The sequence below is a fragment of the Bubalus bubalis genome, chromosome 17 (assembly GCF_019923935.1).
Source record: "Bubalus bubalis isolate 160015118507 breed Murrah chromosome 17, NDDB_SH_1, whole genome shotgun sequence".
Classification (NCBI taxonomy): domain Eukaryota; kingdom Metazoa; phylum Chordata; class Mammalia; order Artiodactyla; family Bovidae; genus Bubalus; species Bubalus bubalis.
The window spans coordinates 68288610-68307075 of record NC_059173.1 but is presented as its reverse complement, the minus strand read 5'-3'; the positions used below and the strand labels follow the sequence as shown (position 1 = coordinate 68307075).

Sequence of the window (18466 nt, the reverse complement as noted above, 5' to 3'; positions counted from 1 at the left end):
CTGTTTCTCCAGAATAATGGTGAGCACGTAGCCATTCACACACAGCTCAGAAGACTGTTCTCATACAGCAGGCTACGCTCAGAAAAAGCACTGCCTCAGAGTGAGAAGGCACGGCGCTCAGGCGCTCCGGAGTCCCACCGGGCTGAGGACCCCACTTTCGGCGCTCTCGGCAAACAGGCCACCTCCCCAGACCCTCTTCCCAAAGGCTGTCTTGTCACTAGGCGTGTTTCTAAGAACGTCTAGGTGCTTTGGGAGGAACGGCGAGAACACGGGCCAGATGCTGACTGGTTTCAGCAGAGTGGTACCTCCATTCCCAAGAGGCTCCTGGGGGGCTGAGTTCAGCTCACAAGACTGAAGCTATGTTCTTCAGATTCTAGAAAGGATCTTAAGATGGAAACACAAAGTGAAATCCTTTTCAAGATAGAAAAAAAACTGATGCTCCCAAGTTGGAAGTGAAAACTCAGAAGGGTTTAACACTTTTGGTTTTCTCATTCTTGAGTGTTCTTTATACATGACGACTCCCCGCCTGTCACCATCTGCCAGCTTATCACAATGGCATCCTTTAATATCTGACAAGAGAACCCTGAATCCTCAGTATTACCATACACCCCAATCCTATTTTTAAACTACAATTTTCTTGCCCTTGATTTCTCAGTCCTTTCTTACTTTTAAAATTCTCAATTCTTTAAAATGCTTAAATCACAAATTAATGGTAGGCCATTTGTTTCTTTATTAACCTCTTTGATATTTTCCTACAATGGTGATGTAAAGAGAAGACAGAACCAAATACATGTCAGTGAATGGGTTTCCCTGTGAGGAGCCTCTTGCTGACAGATTAATTCTGGGGAGAAATACAGGCCTGTGAATTAGCACCTTTGAATCTGCTGGTACAAACATGGTGAAAAGCCATAGATCTTTCATCAACCCTGATCTGATCTGACCCACAATCACCCTGACACTGCTTAACAGGCTGACAAGTCAGCCAAAGAGCAGTTTCTAAAAAATTCTTGAAGTGAGAGATTTGTTTCCATTTAAAGCATCCTAAACATACCAGTCATTTGCACAGGGCAGGAAGGTTTGGGGACGGCGGGGAGTAGCCATCTACAATCTATAAGGATACAAAAGCAAATTCTATATTTGTGGGCTCCTCTATTTAATTTATTCACTCTTCCTGAGTGCTATTAGATATTACATGGTCATCTAGGCTCTATTACAGGAACTGAACAGCAAGAAGTAGACAAGGATCCAGGAGCATGGATCTGAATCCTCTGACCCTCCTGGCACTTCCTCATTTGAAAGTCCACACCCTTCAAAGTGCTCTGACGCAGCAGAAGGTCCATCCATCCACCTGCAAGACCAAGCCCTTGCACGCAGCAGGCACATTTACACAGACGTCTGACAGATGCAACGGACCACAGAAGACACACTTGTGGAGCGACAATTCCCTCAAACAAGTCTGATTTAAGTTTGTGTAAAGTCAGTCTATGTCAAATACTGTTCTCAGGCCTATGTAATGCATGAAATGAGAAATACTCAGCTAGACTCACCCCAAAATTTCACCCTTTTCACAAGAGTTTTGTAGTCTGAGCTGCAGAGAACATCTGGGACAGAAATGGAAGAACAGGCACCCACAGCCCCACCATCGGCATCCTCAGACAAGCAACACTGTGCCTTGATGAAGATGTGGTTGAGCGCGTCATTCGAGGGCGCCCTCGCATGCAGGGAGAGGCCACGGGGACAGGAGTCCTCAAGCAGACACTGCTGCACGGAGCCAATGCCAGCAGGGCGGACAAGGGGCACCAGGAATGACGCAAAGTGGCCCAAACCATGTCCTCCTCAGAGCACCCCGGCTTCCTTTCAAATTAGAAATGTCCTTTGAGGGAACATTTAAAATTCAGCTTGGTGTTTTTGTCCCCCTGTTAAATGCATAAAGCTCGTTAGCATCACCCAATATATGACTTCCTCTATAATATCAAGGAGTGAAAAATATGAAGTTATTTATATTCTGCTGTTTCAAGTAAGATCAGAGGTAACGAATTCTTCAAGATTAAAAAGTGTCAAAAATCCGACTGCTGAATGGAACAGAAATGTGATTATTAAAATGGTCAAGATGGATACACAAAAACAAGCACACAAGTAGAGAAGAACCAAGGATGAGCGGCATGCTGTGGGGGCAGCTATTAAGCCCAGCAAGTTAGCAAGTTTCATTCTATCAGAAGCACAGGTTGATTGATCTTTGCAAACAGTCTGAAAGGCCAAGATAAAAGATACTTAGGAATAGGTGTCCAGCAATAAAACATGATATCTGCATCATCCCAACGAATGTACTAAAAAAGTAAACTTAACCGCAAAGCTCTAAAAACTTGGTGTCCCACCCTACACTTTCCATCGAGCAGACAGCATTTCAATGTTTACACCTGTGCCAATAAAACTTAGGGCATGAACTAAAAATTCAACAGCCACAATTCAAACTAAAGTCACAGGGGGAAACGAATTCCACCAAGAACGCACTGGAGACAGACAGAGAGAAGAATCACCAAGGAGGAGGAGGAAAAGATTACCATTATTTTTCCTGGAAATGTCTGGCAAGTCTGACTGGCACTGAGGTGAACTTCTCGGTAAATGATTTTCAGGTAGTTTCTTAGGGGTCTTCATCGGACAGACCTCTCGCTCCTTGAGCTCAGCTACGCTTTCTGAAATCTGAAAGTCCGTTTCCTTAGGAAACATACACGTCTGTGCTCCCTCCTTCACGTGGCACTCGGAAGAAGGGCTACTGGCAGCAACTGCGCTTTTCAGGGTGTTTTCGTCTTTACCCAGGAAGCTCCTGGGGAGCGCTAAGCTCTTCTGCAGGTTGGCACTCAGGCCCCCGGCACACCTGAGGCCCACCCAGGCCTCGCCCGCCCCTGCAGGGCACCCGCCCCCCTTGGCCGGGGCTGGCCTGTCCTCCGAGGGGGCGCCGGCGCTGCTTGCCACGGCCGCGCCGCCTCTGTGCCGCCCGTAGTAGACCGAGCACTTGTGCTTCTTCTGGGAATGGCCGCAGGTGGCCGGGCTCCTCTTCGTCGCATTCTGGGTCCTGCTCTGCGGGCTGCTGACCGGAAGGCAGCTTTTCCCTCGGCCTTTGTCAGAGGGGGCGTAGGTATCGAGAAAGTTCTTGCAGTTGCTTCTGAATTTAAGAAGAAAAACATTTAACATGAGGCAAGCTGAATAAACCTCTCCTCTAACTGCAGGAGAAAGACGGCGCAGTCAGTATGGTGGGGGCGGGGGTGTACTAAGGGCTTCTCACCTTTCATTCAAGCTCCACGAGGTATAAACTGAGCCCTTACATGAAGCCTAGCATATACTAGAAGGGATGGCTTAGCTGCCACACAGTGACTTGAGGAAAACTGTACAGATTCTAAAGGTGTATCACCTTAGCATAAAATCAGAAGTAAAATCAAAGGCGAGACCTGCCACCGTCTCCCCCACCCACGACAAGAGCGCTTACTTGTGAGAGTGAGGGCTGATCGCGTCCACCGGGCCAGCGCTTTGCTGCGAAGCGGAGCTGGCATTTTGTCTCTGTCTCGTTTTCACGAACTCCATCAGAATGTACTGTGCTTGCTGGAAGGCGATCAAAATCACACCCAGCAGGGACAGACTGAGGACAAAAACAACACGTTCATTCCTGCCTGGTCTGAGTAGCAATAAAAAGACAAGCTCTACAAGAAGGGAATGAGTGGTGGGAGACGTCTAAAGAGACACTACTCAGATTCTATAAGACGTACGACATTAAAATTTCCGATGTCTCAAAATTTCTAAACAGGTGAATAGTTATCATTCTGACATTTCAATTCAATTTTTATAGATTTTTCCAGGATAAAAATCACATCTGAAAGAGTCATTCTAGTCTTGTAATCTCAAACTGCCATGGCCCTAAGCTAATAACACCATATACAATAGGTGATGTTCATATATCTTAAATGTTATACACGACATCTATATCTTCCCCTGGGACTGCCAATGAACATACTTGGACTGCAACTGTCTGTTACACTCTCAGATCCTCGAGCTCTCCTACACTTAGTTCTCTGTTCTCTTAAAGCTCACCAGGAACCACTTCGCCTACTTCATGACTGCCAGGGTTCTCAAAGCAACGTAATCCACTCAATCCCTATGCTTTGATTCTGCCAGGCAACGTGCGTTCCCGTGCAGCCCGGCCGGATGGCGTCTCCCTTGGTGAGGAGGCACAGCGGAGCAGGGGTGGCCTACCTAACGAAGAAGACGGTGAGCCTCCAAAACGACTCCTCCCAGCTGGGTCCCGGGACCACGTCTGCACACAGCGGCAGTAGGTGATGAGGCAGGGTCACGTTGAGAGTGAAGCGGAACTCCAGGTCTGCCGCCGTGACCAGAGTCAGCTCGCGGATGACCCAGGAAGACGTGAAGTCCGGAGTAAACCTGACGACAAGAGGCATCGTTATGAACTTCTGATGGTTTTCACTTTAGGCACAAAACGAAATAATCCTAATGACGGCGGAATTTTTACCTCTACAAGACAATTGTTTACATGAAAACAACTTAAGACAATCTTACCAGTGACAGAGGTTTTTCCCCACAATATAGTGAATGCACCCCCGAACTGAAGTCGAAACCCAGTGCTTACACGATGCTGATGTCGCGGGACGTGTTGGGACCCAAGGAAAACTCATGACAGTCCAGCACTTCGAACCCATAACCTTGGCAGTTATAGCCATTAATTTTCAGAGATGCCACAGTTATAGGCAGTGCTCCAATATTCTCAACCTTAAAGTTCTTCGTAATTGATAAAATTTGCTTGCTGTCTTTCAGTTCTAGGGAGGATGAAAATGGAGATTTTAGTACAGATGAACTGCAAAATTTAGTTAAAATAATTTACTGAATCAACATTTACAGAATTAACAAAGCATGATCTACATGACTAAAATGCAGAAAAATTCAATATAACCTCAAAGCATGATTCCTAACTAATTTCTAGAACAGTTCTGCTGCTGCTGCTGCTAAGTCACGTCAGTCGTGTCCGACTCTGTGCGAACAGTTCTAGATGCTGCTATATTACCAAGATATGATAAAAATACTTAACTCCTTAAGATTTTTCTTAAGTGACCTGCCTAGGTACCAAAAGTAACCAAAACCTCTTCTTTGTTCTTTTACTTATTAAAGGTGAAGGTGGAAGATTTCATTCTTCTCAGAAGCCTCCTAGTTTGCATTTACCAAGAGCTACCAGGCACCAAGGATCCTTTCAAACCCAACAGGGCCAGTCAGGAGGGTGTGTGCTCTTCTGCGTAAACACACCACAGACATGAGAAATATGGTTCAAACTCTCATTACATGAAGGGAGGAAGCAGCAAAATCTTTGCAAATAAATGAGAGCACATTTTATACTGGGCATTTAAAAAGGGAGGAAGTATCAATTTGTAAAATATTCCTATATATTCATAATTCACAATCTATTCCATATTAGGACTAACATTTTATCTGGTTCCACAGTTTTTATATTCCTCCATAATTCTAGCTTTTAAGGTCAACTCTAAACTATTCAATGAGTAAGTGAAGGAATGATTTAAAGAACACTGATGAAGATTTTGAATGCAAAATGGCTAATCTTTTCAGACAGTGCTCATTTGGCACAGTTTTCTTATAAAAAAAAATTCAATCAGGCATTAAAATAGTTCTACAAGTTATCCAAAGGTTTCACCAGTTTTCTCCATGGGAAATATACTGTTACTCTAAAATACTTTCAGTGTGTCCTGAAATTAAAAATAGTAGTAGGAAAACAAGACAGAATTTACCAAAAACATTTTATATATACAGTTTGACTTTTGTCTCAGTTCCTGAGGAAGTTCTTAAAACTAATGTAAGCACTTTGGAAGCATTTAATTTAAATTCATGCAAAATTTAGAAATTTCTAATGGAACACTTAAATAAATTTCTAAATCTGCATAGCCTGATATAGTTGCCACTGGACACATAGGGCCACTTTAAATAGACTTGAACACTGAGTTTCTCAGTCACACGAGCTCTGTTTTAAGCACCCATCATCCATGTGTGGCACGTGGTTGCCGCACTAGATGACATACATAAACGTAGAGCATCTCCATCACTGCAAAACGTGCGCGGTGCTGCTGGGCAGCTCTCCCCTAAGCCCCTCTCCACCGACATTTGGTGTGAGTTTCCATGATTAGGTAACAGATAACCAAATTAACAGTTTCATACGACTGGTCTTATATTTTAACACTATTGGGAACTTAACATTATACTCCCCCCCACTACCATCTATTATTTTAGTTGGGTTACACACCTAAACTGTTGTTTCCTAACCAAGTGGTACCAGACTACATACGCTCAAATGCCTGCCTGATCGAATTACTTGCATCCGTACAATGAATTACTGTAAACTGTTAAAGACTTTGATAACCGCCTTTTGCCCTTGGCTTCAGCTCCCAGCCCCTGGCCCGACCGCCCTTGGCTTCAGCACCCAGTCCCCCGCCTGAGCTCCCTTGGCTTCAGTACCTAGCCCCCTGCCTGAGGGCTCTTGGCTTCAGCACCCAGCCCCTGGCCCGACCACCCTTGGCTTCAGCACCCAGCCCCCTGCCCGAGCTCCCTTGGCTTCAGCACCCAGCCCCCCGCCTGAGCGCCGTGCACAGACAACGCGCAGACTCACGTCGCCGGCAGTCCATCAGCGTGGACTCGGGCACCTTAAACCGCAGTGAGCCCCCGGTGCCAGGCAGTCTTCCACCCACTTTCAGTAGCTCTCTCGCCCCAAATCCTTCCACACCAATCATGTCGATCACAGTCAAGTTATTCCTAGAGAGAGAGCAGATGCAAACAAAAAGCAATGCAACAGAGTTACAGCATACAATGCCCTTGAATTTAAATATTCCCAATTAGCCAAAAAGCATTTCTAAAGTTTTGGGGAAAAATCAACTTAAATAGTATGGCATCTTCTGCCATCTCGGAGCAGGGAAGCTGCTAAACGCACCAGAGTCAAGGCAAGCCAATTGGGCAAAAACGAGCAAATGACCGTGATCACTCTCCAATTTCCACCCAAGAATGGAAACCCGCGTTTTTCTAACCAGGCACCAGGACGGTGATCAGACATTCAAGTTGACAAAGGTGAGTAAACTAGGAGCCACAGAAAAATACTAATAAATGTAGACAAATTGATAAAACTGTTTACAGGGTGAATTAAGGAGTTTCCACAGTAATTGTTGACTATAAGCAATTCTTCCTTAGGGGTATTTCTAGAAATGAAATCCTACCCTATATTTTGAACCAAAGATTTAAAATAGCGGCCCTCAAATAGCAAGTATGTACTCAAGTTCTTATTAATCAAACAGTAATGCAGATTAGCTTTTGCCTTTTCATTAACTGAAATCATAATTCTGAGGATGGAGAAGTGGTAATGATGTTTAAATGATGCACTGAAAGGCAGTTATCATTAATGTAAACGGAAGAAGCAGACAGAGAATTCATTCCTAGTTACACAGAACAGAGATAGCTTTCCATCTGCATCTAAAGGACTAAAGCCTTTACTGAACCATTTAAAAGCCTTTAAGTGATGTTAGATGATTGATATTATTTACAGAAAAATACTGTGTCTCTCAATACAGAAACTACCAAGAATAAATTAGCAACTATAAAAAGCCGAGACTTTCAAGTCTGGGATAGTTGAAGCTGGGATAAGGTAAAGTTTAACTCTAGACTTCCCATGACCTTAGTTCATCAACAGAGAGTGAGTTTAAAGTGAAGCACCTGTCAGCAGAGCACTAACATGTTTATTAGAACATTAGTTACCGGTTCTACTCAGCTTTAGTTGAGTGAAAGTGAAAGTCGCTCAGTCGTGTCCAACTCTTTGCAACCCCATGGACTGTACGGTCCATGGAATTCTCCAGGCCAGAATACTGGAGTGGGTAGCCTTTCCCTTCTCCAGGGGATCTTCCCAACCCAGAGATCAACCCATATCTTCTGCATTGCAGGCAGATTCTTTACCAGCTGAGCCACAAGGGAAGCCCAAGAACACCAGAGTGGGTAGCCTATCCCTTCTTCAGCGGATCTTTCCATCCCAAGAATCGAACTGGGGACTTGCGTTGCAGGTGAATTCTTTACCAACTGAGCTATCAGGGGAGCCCTAAGCATCAGTTAAAATGCTTAACAAAACAGACTCTTTTAAGAACTTTATTTTAGTGTACTTTCTTTTTAGTAGCATTCACTTGCAGAAGAATAAACTCATATAGTATATCAAAGGAAGTCAAGAATAAGAAAGTTTTTGCCAGCTGTTCTGAAACTAGAGATTAAAAAAAAACAAAAAAACAACTAAGGTTGGGACTCCACGCTTCCACTGCAGGGGCGGGGCACAGGCTGAACCCCTGATCAGGGAACTAAGATCCCCCATGCTGCATGGTGTAGCCAAAATAAAACATAAAATCAAAAAATATCTAAAACATCATTAATGAAAAATTAAATTTGTGTTAGACATCTCACCAATGCAGAGAGAGGTAAATTTTTGAAACAAGACTCTCAATAAATTTAAGAATGAAAAACATTTAGCTGCTTAAATCAGTTGGCAAGTAAAAAGAGCCAGTGGGCTCAACTAAGCACTTTTTTCATTATCCTCTGGTGCTACCAAGAAGTACAGAAGCAAGACAGACAAGTATGAGACTGGTATAAACCCAAACACTGAGGAATGAAAATGTATACAGCAGTGCTCCAATTATTCTTCTGAGCTAAGGACAGAAAAGTGCGGACGTGTGTGTGTTCATGTGTTCGTATGTGTTCATGTGTGTTCGTGTGTGTGTGTATGTGTTTGTGTGTGTTCGTGTTTGTGTTTGTGTGTGTGTTCGTGTTCGTGTGTGTGTGTGTTCGTGTATGTGTGTTCATGTTCGTGTGTGTTCGTGTGTTTGCATGTGTTCGTGTTCATGTTCGTGTGTGTGTTCATGTGTGTTCATGTGTGTTCGTGTTCATGTGTGTGTGTTCGTTTGTGTGTTGTGTGTTCATGTGTTCGATCATATGTGTGTTCCTGTGTGTGTGTTCGTGTGTGTCCATGTGTGTGTTTGCGTGTGTGCTCGTGTGTATGTTCGCATGTGTGTTCATGTGTGTGTGTGTGTGTGTATGTGTTTGTGTTCGTGTGTGTGTGTGTGTGTGTGTGTGTTCGTGTATGTGTGTTCATGTTCGTGTGTGTGTGTTTGCATGTGTTCGTGTTCGTGTGTGTGTTCATGTGTGTGTTCGTGTTCATGTGTGTTCGTGTGTGTGTGTGTTCGTGTGTGTTCATGTGTGTGTGTTCGTGTTTGTGTGTTCGTGTGTGTATTCATGTTCGTGTGTGTGTGTTCATGTGTTTGTGTGTTCGTGTTCATGTGTGTTCGTTTGTGTGTTGTGTGTTCATGTGTTCGATCATATGTGTGTTCCTGTGTGTGTGTTCGTGTGTGTGTCCATGTGTGTGTGTCCGTGTGTGTGTGTGTGTGTGTGCTCGTGTGTATGTTCGCATGTGTGTTCGTGTGTATGTGTGTGTGTGTGTTCTGCCCTCTGTGATGGTGGATGAGGCACCGCGTGAAGGGAGCACACACGTTCTGCCTGTACCAGGGAGGAGCCTGACACCCAGGGAGATTAAATGTGGAGCTTCGGGAAGCTGCTCTCCTCAGCCACTGCCTTTCCAGTCCTGCGACATAGCTCATCACTGGGGGCTGAGGAAATCTCTTTTAGCTAAAGAGATTATGTCTTCTTGAGACAAAGAGTCAGTCAACAAGAAAGCAAGAGAGACACACCTACCGGATTAGGATGAGGGAGCTGACTTTTCCGTAGTCAGCTGGAGTGAACACTACACCAACCCTTTTCCTTTCCAAAGGCTGCAAATGTAAGTGGAGGATGCCAAACCTGGATTCCTCAGACTGCACGCCCTGCAAGTTACCAATAAACGCAATTAACTTCTGGAGAGCAAGACTCCATCCTCATTAAATGCATAAATGTGACTGCTGTTCCTTTAACATGGGGATCTGACCATCCAAATCAACCCGTGGAACTTGTTCATCACGACAGTTCACGCCCATTGACAGTTGCTGAGCCCAGCTGAGAAGCAGAGGCAGAGGCTGCAGGACAGTCCAGTGTGGACACTGGAAAGGGGCTGGGCCTCCTGGATCGGCTGGGAGCTGGGCTACAGGCCTTATCAGCAAGCTCACCTGAATGAAAAACGTCATCGAGAAAACAGACCACCAGCCTCTGCCTGAATGCTACAGGGATCTGACCAAAGCACTTTCCACTGCTGGACAGCCCTAAATTCTCTGCATTATTGTTTAAAAAGAAGCCATCTTTATTACATTTAGTCTCTCCGTTCAGGAGAACGACCTATTTATTCACACCCTCCTTTTATTCTCCCCAAGATTTCTAACTTTCTCTGAATAAATTGCATTCTAACTTTAACATTCAAGATTTAGCTCTTCATTATTGTGATAGACTTCCCCTCTTTCCATTGTTTTTTCCTAGCTCTTTCTCACTAAAAGTAATTTATTAATTTTCAGAGCTATAACCATGTAATCTGCCTAATATCTCTCTTCTGTATTTTCAGTTTTTGCATTTGTTTTATCCCTCAGTTATTACTAGCATTTCCCGTACTATCTGAAAGAAGAAACAGTAGTGGCGTTTGATTCATTTTCATTAAAATTATAAACTTCATGAAGGAATTCTGCTTTAATACACATATGAATACTGAAAAAAGCTTCCAATTTAAGTACTAAAAGTATAAGAACAATGCACTAATTATTAAGTAATTCTTATATGCCAGGCACTGGACTATAATTAGGTATATAAAATACTAAGCATTCTATAAAACCATGAAATTTTCAAACATCATTATAAGTAAGAAAGAGGAGACTTGGAGAGGCTAAATTATTTACCCAGGACCACATGGAGGAACCTGGATCTGGAACTTTGAATGTCCAATTCCACATGCTCTTAACCAAAGGAGCTACATTTCTAAAAGCAAACCAACAAAAGAAAAATGCAGGCCTTTCTTAAACGACAAGTGATTATATTAAATATTTTAAGTTAAACTTGTGTGTCAAAAGCACTGATATTGCTAAGGAGGGAGGGGATATATGTATACTTATCACTGAGTCACACTGTTGTATGGCAGAAACCAACACAACATTGTAAAACAATTATCCTCCAATTAAAATTTTTTAAAGAAAGGAACATTGATACTATCGCTTTTTGTAAATGTAATAAATTAACAATGGGGATAACCTCCTTTGTCATAAAAAATGTAATAATCTATGGAAAATCCTCAATCACAGATTAAAGACCTTTTCCAAGTGAGTTGCACCATTTGCTCAAGCCTGAATAGAATACTAACGTGCAAAAGAAACAGGCATCATTTTTGGAATTTCAAATTACATATGATTAAATGGTCATGGGGTGAAATTATCTGTTAGCATAGAGGACTTGCTATACCTCCCAGCACTCCTGGGAAGCTGCCTGGCTGGAGGGGCCAAAAGCAGGACCAGCCCAATAGCACAGGACTCTGCTGCCTGGACCACTGACAAAGGGAAGGAGCACTACTGCTTGTGTCTCTTACTGCAGTAAGTCTCTGCTAAAAATCCATTAAAAACTTTGTTTTGATTCATTCTGTTTGAACTCAAACTGGAGGTTATCTGTGGCCTCCCTTTTTCAAGTTTCTAGAGCCAACAGTGTATCTTTGGAGGGTTATGAGCAGAGAAAGAAGAAAACATCTATGACATTTAAATATGTGTGTGCATTAAAAATACAGTGATATGCATAAGTATGTCCACATGTGTTTGTATTTCTTTAGGAGATGCTTCATCTTTTAATTAATCTCAAGCACAGAATGCTGTGCTGTGCTGCTTAGTTGCTCAGTCATGTCCGACTCTTTGCGACCCCAAGGACTGTAGCCCGCCAGGCTCCTTTGTCCATGGGGATTCTCCAGGCAGGAATACTGGAGTGGGTTGTTTTGCCCTTCCCCAGGGGATCTTCCAGACCCGGGATCGAACCAGGGTCTCCTGCATTGCAGGTGGATTCTTTACCAGCTGAGCTAGCAGGGAAACCCCAAGCACAGAATACCCGTAAGTAAAATACTCAGCTACACCAGGGACCCACAGAAGGAATGAGTGAAAACTCAGTTTCTAGTCAAGTGACGTCCTCGCCACATGACATGCTTATTACTCCCTCTCCAGAGTACTTATGCGAGACTTCATCAGGGCCCAGAGGTGCAAGAATTTCAGAGAAATCCTTTTATATAGGTAAGGTCAGTATCACAGAAATTGGGTAATCTGCTAAAAACATGAAGCCAGCTTAGTAAGACTTAAAAAAAAAAAAGTGTTTGCTTTCACTTTATCTTACCCCAAAAAGAATTTGATGGGGCTGAGTAATTTTAACAGAATTATAAATTCTGGGGTCTCAAGTTTTACAGTTTTCTACAGAGGTCTGATTCAATTGTTATTTCTTCACTCACATGAACCTAAATAATTAAAATGATTTACAGGCTCACATGAACCCCAGGCTCCTGCTGCATTAGTTAACTGGAAAAAGCTGCTATGTATACTTAACTGCTAGAATAGAAAAATAGAGAGCCACATATATATGAAAAGACACTGGAAACATAAATCAGTGAGGCCCATATGCTATAAGTCTAATTTGTCAGCATTCTTTTTTCTGTTTAAAGATGACATCCTACCAGGTAAGGGCAAGCTTTGGTAAGCTGGAATTCACTGGTTGTGAAATTAATCATTTGCATATCGGTGCCAAACCTATAAAGAAAAAAAAAAAATTTAAAATAGCATTCAGATCACCAAGAAAGAACATATGTGTGCATATATACACACAAATAAACATATGTGTGTGTTTTCACACATGTCCAGTTCACCCTGACCTCTCATTCCTGTGCCCAGCTCCCCACACAGCACCTGGCACGCTGCAAGAGCACAGTGAATACTATGGGATGAGTAGTGTTGGCAGCGCAGGATGTAAAGACTCCTTTGGTGACAAAAGCTCCAAATCTGAAGCAATTCTTTTCTCCAAACGGTTCAAAGCTGTGGAAGCTGACAGGAGGTGACTCTCAACCAAGGACAATGCTATCTCCCAGCGGCCCTCTGGCCACATCTGGAGACACTTTTATTGCCCGGCTGGTGAAGTCCTACCAGAATCTACTGGGTGGAAGCTAGGGATGCTGCCAAACAACCTCCAAAGCACTGAGCACATCTCCTCTCTCATCAGAGTCAGGGTCCAAAACACCAGCAGCGCTGAAGCTGAGACATGGGGGGTGAGGTGTCACTAAGCCAGAAGAGGAAATGTTCTAAGTGAAACCATGACTGTTGTACAAAGATAAGATTAACAGATACAAATTCTGATCTTACCTTGTATCACAACACTAGGCTAAAATATACTAAACCGCCACTAAACTCACTGCTTGCATTGCCCAGCGCTCACTGGTTTCAATTCTAAATTTTAGGAGTATATGCGAAAAATCATGGCAGGAAAGCTTCCCTGATAAGAATGCTGTTGGGCCCTGAACTTGACACAGTACCACTGAAGAGCCACACGATGCACGGGACTGGCACGTGCCATGGGGTCTGCACATAGGGGCGGGGTGGATGTCACAGGCTGAGCCCATGTACATCCATGCACAGAACCGGGGGAAATGCAAAGGACGCTGAACAGTTGCGGGTCTTAACAGGACAGGCCCTCAACTCCTCCTAGCAACCGCCCCCGCCCCGTGAGAGGTCTTCACGCGCTGGGCGTTACCATTTGTGCAGCAGGCGCGCAGCGGCCTCAGGCTTCGGGTACAAAGAGACGGGCAGGAGCTGCAGGGAGACTGGCCACGAGGAGGGGTTCTTCACCACGAAGTACTTCACCTAGACGTGAGGGAAGGAGAGTCAGTTCCGGAGACAGCACCACCCCTGAGAGGCAGCTGCAGAGACTCATCACCTGCATCTCACCAGGAACCGTCACCTAGGCAATTCCAGGAACGGTCTAGAGAATCAACGGTCTGCGTGTATCACAACAGCCGCACAACGTGAGGTGGAGGAGCTGCGGAAGACGGAAGGAGACGCAGGCCACCGGGCCAGGCAAGGACAGGCCCTGGGCTGGATGCTGTAAAGTACGCACGTGAGTGGGATAAGTGGAAACCCTTGTACGGAGACTGCAGATCAGGCATAACTGTTGTGCTTAATGCTTACATTTTCTGATTTTGATAGTTAGACTCTGATATGCAAGATGATGTCTAGTTCTTAAGAAATTCACATGGAAGTGGAGTCGGGGCATCATGTCCAACCCTCTCACACGGCTCATAAAAACACGTGTGTGGAAAGAGAGGGGAAACATCAAGCCAAGTACGGCAAATGTTAAAAATAGATGAATCTGCATGAAGGGCAACTGGGAGTTCTTGGTACTGCTCTTGAAACTCTTCAAGTTGAACTTTTTCAAAATAGAATGCTTTAAAAAAGCAGTCTTGGGATGTCTTCCCTAAGCAGCTCAATGAGTACCTGAGGACATATAAATTATTACAAGGACCACAGTGACCTGGGTCTCAAGTAAGGAGACTTTCCAGATAAAACCTCAAGGCTGCTGTCACTGCCTTCGCTCTGCCCTCCTCCGCCATCAGCTCAGGAGAAGCTTGCACACAGGAAGGGAGCCGAGGATGCAAGCAAGTGACAGAGGATGCTCCCTTCTGAGCTGCAAACTCACCCGCTTCTGCTGAGCCTGTGTCAGCCACGACCTCCTCCGTGGCTACAGCTGAGTACTGTCTTAGCTGGTGGATTCTGAGCTGAATACAGACTTCATAACATGTATCCGCTTAAGGCATTTCAGTCTATTCCTGAGTTTATTGCTTATTTTGTTCTTCCGACACCTCCCTCCTAAAAGCGCTGAATAGCATACATGTGTCACTTAAATGTGAACTAACTTTGATTCTGGAACAGTACCTCAAGGTGGAAATACTTGGTTAATGTAACAACTCAAGAGCCGAGGTGTCGCAGATGAAGAAATGAGAAGGCGTGGGAGCCTCACCGTGCTGTCCCTCAGGGCAGTGGCACTGAAGTGCAACACGAGGCCGGGCTCAGGCACCAAGCGAGGCAGGGAGGCAGCAAAAGGCTCCGGCTCCTTGGACTTCTCTGAATGGGCAAACCGAGTCACTCCTAAAACAGTCCTTCTGTGAAATTCGTAAAGAACGAAATTACAGGAAATAATTTTGACATATAAAAAAGAAATCACTAAATATCACTCCAACTAAAAGGAACAAGAGTCTCTTGGGAAAAAATGGGTATTATTCAGGGTATGCGTGTGCTCAGTCACTTCAGTTGTGTCCAACTCTTTGTGACCCCATGGACTGTAGCCTGCCAGGGTTCTCTGTCCATGGGTTTTCCCAGGCAAGAATATTGGAGTGGGTTGCCATGCCCTCCTCCAGAGGATCTTCCAGACCCAGGGATCAAAACTGCCTCTCCTGTATTGCAGGTAGATTCTTTACCACCGAGCCACCTGGGAAGTCTATTCAGGGTATGGGGAAGACAAAGTACAAGATGATCTTGGAACATCCCGTCTTACTAGAAAGCAAGGAAGTGCTCAAAGAATGACGGGTACACACCAAAGACCCAAAAGCTCGCCTCAACGGGCTCCCATCAGCCTAATCTGGGACAAATCAACATCAAAAATGATAATGATGCTAATGATGGTAATGACCAAAGAATTCATAGTGATGCTCAAGAGTGTAGAATGAATAAAATAATTAGCAATATCACCATTTTTGCAGCCATCAATTCAATAACTGATCTCAGGCAATGATTATCAATGGGTGCCAAAATGCTACAGCGAAACATTCTCAGGGAACAGGAAATGTGTACAGACTCCAACTATCATAGCACATATTATTTATTAATTGCAAAAGGAAAAACATAGTCTACAATGGAGAGAGTCAAATGATTCAACCAAACAATGTCAATAATGGGACAAATTGATATTTATATCCCTCCTCAGGTGACGCAATGATAAGCACACAAGAGCAACCAAGTAATTAGTACTCTTCCCCAAAATGTTTAACAGGAATGTAAACCTGAAGAAGCAATCCCAAAAAATCCAGAGTGTTGAATGCTCCCTAAGACAGCTGGCTATGACGCTTTAAAACATCACACTATGAAAGATGAGGAAAGGTGGGGGCACTAAAGAAAATTAAGGAACCATGATGACTAAATACAATGCACGCTCCTTGAATGCATCCTGGATTTTAAAAAAAGAAAAAGACAGCTATAATGGATATTTTGGGGTCAACTAGGGGCTTTCCTGGGTTCAGATGGTAAACACATGCAATGTGGGAGACCTGGGTTCAATCCCTGGGTTGGGAAGATCGCTTGGAGAAAGGAAGAGCTGTCCACTCCAGTATTCTTGTGGAGAATTCCATGGACCGAGGAACTTGGCAAGCTACAGTCCACGGGGTCGCAGCGTCGGACCCGACTAAGCGACTGCACTTTCACTTTCACACTAGGGAAAGGTGAATCCGGACTGTTTATCAGTTCATAGAACCGCATCAGTGTTAAGTTTCTTGGGTATGTAATGACAGTGAAGTTATATGCAGGAGAATGTTCCTTAGGAAAGAGTCTTTCCTAATAAAGTACTAAGGGCTGAAGTGTCATGGTATCTACAGCTTACTTTCAAATGACTCAGCAGAAACGAAGTGTGTGTGTACGTGTGCATATAGACACAGGTGGAGAGAGAGAAAAAAACAGCAGAAGTGGTAAGATGTAAACATCTGGTTGAGTCCAAATTAGGAATATTTGAGTACTCATCATATTATACTTTTCAACTCTTCTGAGGTTTGAAATTTGTCAAAATAAAGGCTGGATATTAAAAATTCACCATTGAAATGTCAACAAAGATTATGTTAAAGTGTCCCCCCAGTGCTGAATAAAAGAAACAAAGAGAGGTGAAAACATACTTGCAGACATCACCATGTTTTAACTTCTTCCATCTTTCATATAATGTATTTGCAAGTTCGGAATCCACATCCCAGGTAGACCGATCCAGAGAAAGGCTCCCTTCCCAGTTAGGATTTTCTACAAGTTAGATCAGACTTACTGTTTAGATGCACAGCAAACATAATTCACTTAGTCAATAATGCCAAGGGTTGAGGGCTAAAACTTCTCAAACCCAGAGGACAGTAAAGTGATCAGTGACTCCTGTCCGCTGATTGCTTTACTACAAGTCCCTCTAACTCAATGGCAAATGAGATATCAAATCAAAGGAACATGTATAAAACAAAACTAAATCGAATTATGGGAAGGTAATAACATAAAAGACACATGGCTCATGAATACAGCCTGAAACAAGGTAAAAATCATACTCAGACCATGTTCAACAGCTTTAAATCTAAAAGGCTAAAAACTGCGTCATGTACGTGCTAGTCGTCTCTGCACTGGGTTACCGGGAAGAAGGCCAACGCGCCAACAGGCGGCAATCCTCAGAAACGAGGGCTGCGAGCAGGACTCAGCCTAAAGACGCGTGTTTACACTCATAAACGGGTCCCTGTCTGCTGGTCTGCCCTGCCTTGTCTGTGCTAGAAGACAAGGGTGGGAAAGTGGGAGTCATGCAAAGGAAACCCCTGTGCTAGAACTCTCTCCTTAGGCTATATATTTTAATAAGTCAACAGGCAGGAAGGAAACTCGGAACAGCTTTCTCTATCGACACCTTGGCCTCCAGTCTCACACAACAACGAGTGCTCCCTATAAGATGCTTATACTCTCTTCAAAGACAATTCCAAATTATTATTATTATTTTTTTTTTTTTTACTAACTTCTAGTCAGCCCTTTTATAAAAGAATCAGAGTCCAACTGTTCCTGGCGACAAGGTTGCTATTATGATCAAACATCGTGTTTGAAAAAGTCCCTTACAGAAGTGCAGGTTAAGACGTAAGGAGGTGTTAATTACACAGGCACCTCAGATGGTTCTGGAGGATTCTTAATAATTTCAAGTCATTCGGTTAATGATCATGCTCTTAAAGAATAGAATATGATGCAATGATGTTAAAGGACTAATCATTCCATCTACTAATGTGAATCTTCCTCACTACTTCCCACCCCACCCAACACTAGAGGTCTACAGAAAGCCTAAGGGCAGAATACTTACCTGCTTTTGATTTTCCCATGAAATAATGCATGCCACAATGTGCTATCACTTCAAAACCCAGACTCCCTTCCTAGATTGAAAAGTAATATATGAATAACTTAAAACACAACACTAAACACAAAAATCCTAATGCACTCAAACGCACAGCACACATGGGCCTCCACCTCTGCGAACGTCCCTTTAACCAGAAGCCAAACAACTAGGAAGTGATTTCTTGGTCTTCTTTCTCCTTGATTGAGAGCTCTGACTGTCTCTCACAGCAGGGTCACTACAGTGGATTCTGGGCAATAATCAACACCCACAGTGACACCCCCAGGGCCCTACAGACACCAAGCTGCCT

At 43.8% G+C, this 18466-nt stretch overlaps 1 protein-coding gene across 13 annotated transcripts in view; it reads right to left on the bottom strand.

Annotated features, from left to right (window-relative positions):
- The window catches only part of TMEM131L (transmembrane 131 like), a 173869-nt gene that overhangs the window by 29942 nt on the left and 125461 nt on the right, over window positions 1–18466 (bottom strand). For all 13 annotated transcript variants that reach the window (XM_044930564.1, XM_044930569.1, XM_044930570.1 and 10 more), the window contains 11 exons: window positions 18127–18196; window positions 16940–17057; window positions 15022–15163; window positions 13759–13868; window positions 12692–12764; window positions 9775–9902; window positions 6674–6816; window positions 4637–4823; window positions 4246–4431; window positions 3485–3634; window positions 2562–3163 (listed from right to left, as the gene is read on the bottom strand). In XM_044930564.1, the coding sequence (XP_044786499.1) occupies window positions 2562–3163; window positions 3485–3634; window positions 4246–4431; window positions 4637–4823; window positions 6674–6816; window positions 9775–9902; window positions 12692–12764; window positions 13759–13868; window positions 15022–15163; window positions 16940–17057; window positions 18127–18196 (1909 nt within the window). The remainder of the gene's footprint in view (window positions 1–2561; window positions 3164–3484; window positions 3635–4245; window positions 4432–4636; window positions 4824–6673; window positions 6817–9774; window positions 9903–12691; window positions 12765–13758; window positions 13869–15021; window positions 15164–16939; window positions 17058–18126; window positions 18197–18466) is intronic.